This window comes from Pochonia chlamydosporia, assembly GCF_001653235.2.
Source record: "Pochonia chlamydosporia 170 chromosome Unknown PCv3seq00033, whole genome shotgun sequence".
NCBI classification, from domain to species: Eukaryota; Fungi; Ascomycota; class Sordariomycetes; order Hypocreales; family Clavicipitaceae; genus Pochonia; species Pochonia chlamydosporia.
This window is the reverse complement of record NW_019154068.1, coordinates 10,488-15,828: the sequence shown is the minus strand read 5'-3', so window position 1 is coordinate 15,828 and position 5,341 is coordinate 10,488. Positions and strand designations below refer to the sequence as shown.

Here is a 5,341-nt window from a genome sequence, read left to right as displayed (position 1 = left end):
ATATAACCCACATCACAAAGGCTACTTCTTCCCTGCGTTTTTTACCGCATTTAAAGCCGCAATGACAAGAGAAAATATTCAGGGAGCTTTTCGAGGCGCAGGACTTATTCCATTTAATCCAAAAAGCGTCTTATCGCGCCTAGATGTGAGGCTACGGACTCCAACGCCAGTTGAAGAGGCACTAGAGCTACCAAACGCGTGGGTTCCAAAGACCCCAAACAACCCAACCGAGGCAACTTCACAAACTAATTATATTAAAAGAAGAATAAGCCGACATCAGGGAAGCTCACTAACATCAATTTTAGATGCTATGGATCAATTTGCGAAAGGCACATGCGGAATAATGCATAAGATGGCTCTCTAAAGGCTGAGAACCAGCAACTTCGAGAGGCAAATGCACTATTAAGTAAGCGGCGTAGGCCAAAAAAACACGTTTACGTCAAGGCGGCAGTATAACTATTTCCGAGGGACAAGCTCTTCAGGACCAGAATGATGTAGAAGAGCAGATTAGCAAGAAGATCGCAAGATAAGAGGTCGAAAGCTTCGGGATGAGACGAAGGGACGGCGATGTGGTGTGTGCGGCAATACTGGTCATAATGCGCGAACTTGTCAGATTGATTTGGAGACATCTAATAAAGAGGATAGCAGTGAAGATTAATTGATTTCTTTTGTTCTGGTTGTTTTTTTGTAGAATCTTTGTAACGAGGTAGGTTAGGGTGTTCCGCTCGCTTGTGTGTTCCACTCGCTTGTGGATTACGTTACTCCAGGCATGTAATTAATCAATTAATCTGAATCCGAACCTGGATTCAGATTAATTACTGAATCCCGCCTCGGATTCAGGATTAATTATCGGATTCAGTGTGGTAAATAATATGACAATAAAACAATATACCGCAATACATACCATATGATATGCATTTTCTGATATTGTGACAATACCATACGGAGTTTGCGATATTGTGACAATACAATACAAGGCGATTCATATTGGCAATATATTGTTTATATTGATTGGTGAAACATAGAATAAATTCACTTCCGCTGACATTTACATCGACGAAAACACGTAATAGACGTACAATAAACAATTGTACCGGGTAGGACTGTTGGTCTGCACTCGCTTGACGCGACGCGAATAACGCCACTAAATGGAGGCGGCGCCAGAAAACCCCAAGTGTTAAGCATGTGCCTAGCTAGCCAGCTCTCTGAAAACTTTCAGCTCTACTTTTTTCTTTAATGCGATCAAACTGTTGTTTCCAAGAGCCTTTTTGGCGAAAATAAGCCTGGTGCCCCTTACGATAATGCCTCAACAACGCTTGCAGTTTGTTCAACCGTCGCAACGAAAAGGTTCAATAACATCCGACAACCTTTCGGAGAGTTCCGGTCAGCAGCTACATGACACAGACGAGAGCCGAACCTCTCAATACCAATCGTCGCGACCTCACACAGCCTCTATAGCCTCTTGCGCGAAGCCAAGAACGTCATGGGTCTTCTGTCATATGCCAGACGAGGAGATTGAAACCAGATATTACAATCAACGAACTGGAAAAGAGGAATGGCGCTGCAAACACTGCGAGAAAACATATTCTTGTTCTGGTGGAACTGCGGCTCCAGCCAAGCACCTCACGGACCCTCCCCCTGACGGTCATGGTCTCCCAAAAGGCGCTCCACGATCCGCTAAAGTAAGAACTATAAGAACTATTCTTGAACAAGCTCGTCTTACGGCTGAAGAAAATGTCCGAAAACGCCGCCGGTTTAACGATCAATACGGAGACTCGATCGACCCGGACCAGCTCGAAGTGTTGTACGTAAGGTTTATTACCGCCTGTTCTCTTCCATTTCGGCTGGTGGAATGCCCAGAATTCCGAGCCCTATTGGCCTACATTAATGCCGACGTCGATACTTGGCTTCCAGACACGCACCAAACTGTCAAGAAATGGATTATGCGGCAGTATGAAGATCAGAAGGAGAAGGTCAAGCAGCGCATACAGTCCGCAAAGTCAAGGATTCACATCAGCTGCGACCTTTGGACTTCTCCCAACTCTTTAGCAATCTTAGGTATAGTTGCTCACTATGTCACGGAAGACTGCAAGCTAGAACACCACACTTTGGCCTTAAAAGACATCGACAGTGAGCATGATGGTTCTCACCTTGCTGCGGCAATCATGGAAGTGGTTGAAGACTGGGGTTTTGCTTCCAAACTTGGATATTTCGTGATGGACAATGCAAGCAACAACGACACAATGATGAAGTCCCTTTCTCTTGGTCGGTATAACTCACTATTTCTTTAGAGCGCTGCTAACATTTATAGCCCTTCTACGCCAATTTGACATTCAATATGATCCCAAATCTCACCGACTCCGCTGCCAAGGTCATATTATCAACCTAGCCGCAAAAGCCTTCCTCTTCGTTACCGATAACGAGAAGCTCGAACAGGAAGATTTGGGTCTGCATAATGTGACACTAAAGCAGATTGAAGCGTGGCGGCAAAAAGGTCCTCTTGGCAAGCTTCATAATTTTGTCGTTTATATTCAAAGAAGTGTTCAACGCAGCCAAAAGTTTATGGCTATTAGCCATAACCGCAAGCTTGCGCGAGACAACGACACAAGGTGGAATTCGTGGTATACCATGCTGCAAGCGGCCTTGAATCTTAGAGACGCAATTAATGGCTATTTCAACAAATGGGTAGAAGCAGAGTGTGCTGGAGACGAGCTCTCTGCAGAGGACTGGGCCATCCTCGAGAAGATCAAATCATTGCTGTTCAGGACTCACCGAATTGTCGGACCGTCGTGTTCTATTTCGATCAGGAGAGCTACCCGATTTTAGGTACCGCAAAGTTTGATCGACTATCAGACAGCGACTTAGTTGGTAACTATGAATTTTCTGGACGATTTGGCCTCCCAACCGGAGTAGCTGACTGGGGACATCTCCGGCAAGCTGTGTGCAATATTTGGGACGAGCATCTGATCCAACTACGATGGGACAAGGCTTTGATGCCGTCTCTCGTTGGCTTTGAAGTGATAGGTAGACAGCGCTTGCGTTGACCAATCGGCCCTGTACTTAAAAATAGTGGTGGTTGGAGTCGCAGAGTCGTACACCTGTCGCGTTATGCGGTTCCAATTCAATTTTTACTACACTGAAGATGCAGTTCTTGATTCAATAGCCTGTCAATTGCTTGTATATCTGAACCTGTTGTCCTCCTCTTGCCAGAGGGATTCACGTCATTTATCTTAGCAAAGAAGCATTATTTCCAGCCTTCTAATTATTTCCAAGTGGCTGGCCAGCCTCTTCACCTTCTGATATCCATGATTTTATGACATCCAGCAATTACTCTAAGTCTGCTTGTTCAATCAACAGAGGCAGCCTTATCCGACAACACCAGAGACATCGTACAATTAAAACGTACGCTCGTGTAACTGGCATAGTCCTGTTTGTATTTAAATCGCCAAATAAATAAAAGATAACAAAGGTCCACTTTAAGGAGGGTACTGCACACTGGCCTCGTAATGTGTCCATTTCTCTTGCTTCTTGCACTACGTCTTGTATTTCGAACCCAGTAGACTCAAGCTCCTCTTGCCTTGGAAGAAGCTCAATGCCCACTGAAGGCTCTTAGGAAACGAGGAAACAGCTGTGGGCAGCCGTCTGTGACAGACAGCGGGCCTCTGGGGACGCAGGGGTTGCCATCCGCCGTGGACAGTAGCGGGCACTCGCCATCCACTGGGGACTGTGGATGGTAGAGTACGATCATTCAGACATCCTTACTTGGCTCCTTCAACATGAAAGTTTCAAATCTGTGTGCAAATTGGCGGGGACGTAGCGGGCGTGGACCGTTTTAACTCGGCGAAATTCGACTTGCGGCGAAAAGAGGCTTTCGGCTCGCACCACCGATCAACCACAGATAACTGTCGATTAAAAATTATACCAGTAGATAGCCAACGTCATAATAAACCGGTGCATCTATTTTTTTTATTTGTAACTTCTAATGCAACCGTTTTATTCCAGATTAAAGACTCATTTTGACGCTCAAAATCCGCCCTGGATGGCCCGTGCGCACAACCGCTGACTAATCACTCAACACCCTGGTCGCAGGCGTTTTTAGCTCCCGCACCCAAAAGACCAATGAGACATCTGGAAAGTGGCTACGCAACCCCTGTTCAAATAAGCGATCCAATACGACGGAAGCAACCCCGGCTAGTTTACGTTCTGGCGTCCCAACTCTGATGTACCAGGCACAATTACCCCATTGAATGTCAGACTGGCTACCCTATGTCGTCCGTAAGAAACGAAAAATCCACGTGTCAGTTATGCAAATCGGGTGCTGCAAGGTCTGGGACCTTACTAGGTGTTTATTCCATTACTGGTAGTTATTTTTCCCGCATCTGTATTTTCGGTAGGTTTTGTGACCTGCGCTTTCTCAATATCTGTCGGCGAGCTGTTAGACAATCTGAACCCCACTTCCCGAGACCGGCTAAGAGAAATTAGAAAGTAACACAACGAAACTTCATGCTGGAAAGTCAATTACAAAAATAATTCGCATTGCTTCGCTTACAGACAATGACTAATGCTGTACAAAGATCTTTTTTTTTTTTTTTACATTTGTCCCGGTCGCGGGATGGTCGCTTTGCACTGGGTTGTTTACTACTTGGCCTAGTGACTGCCACTTTACGCGCCAGGAGCCGAACGCGTGGGCGGAAGCCTTTTGTCGATGCCTTAGGCAGACTGACTATCATGGTGTACGCTCGGACAGGAGAATATCCGTGTTCATGCAGCCCCAAATTATTTTGTGTCTGCCTGGGTTGACCTCAACTCCTCACAAGAAACGTCTCATCACCATTCTGTGTGCAATTCAGCGTTAAGGCACTGTACCAAAGAGTGGTCATAAACTATGTCTATTCGGTGCAATTGCACTGATCGTTTTATTTAGTTTCCACTCTATTTATCCTCATGTATTTGTTGTCACACCTGCTGGACTTGCTCTGTTGTGCTGGCGGTCTGTCACGGCAAGCAAAACTCATGCGAAAGCAGCTTTCAATCCCCATCAGCGTCCTCACCCTCTCTTATCCCGCCGCCTCCGTACAAAGCTCAACGCGCATGCATGAGGCAATGGAATAAGACCGTCTTTATAGCGATGCATAACAGTCACTGCTGATTCCACTCCACCACCGTGCCTTTACTGTTCTTCCATTTTTCCTTTTATCGGCAAGATTCATCCCTCTTGGGTCGGCGCAGCCGACATTGTTGCATCTAACATATTCTACCGGCACAGCTACCTTATCTACGGAGCCGCTGGCCAACGTACCCGCACGGTACCAGCAGTCTCCAGACAGGAGTTACCGTGTCT

At 46.1% G+C, this 5,341-nt stretch overlaps 1 protein-coding gene across 1 annotated transcript; it reads left to right on the top strand.

Moving 5' to 3' along the window:
* Nucleotides 1-1,301: 1,301 nt before the first annotated feature.
* VFPPC_18632 (transposase-like protein) lies at nucleotides 1,302-2,826 on the top strand (the record flags this gene model as incomplete). The annotated part of the gene is made up of 2 exons (XM_022430216.1): nucleotides 1,302-2,265; nucleotides 2,312-2,826. The coding sequence occupies 2 exons, from the start codon at nucleotides 1,302-1,304 to the stop codon at nucleotides 2,824-2,826; spliced, it is 1,479 nt and encodes a 492-aa protein (XP_022284789.1).
* Between the last annotated feature and the right edge of the window lie 2,515 nt (nucleotides 2,827-5,341).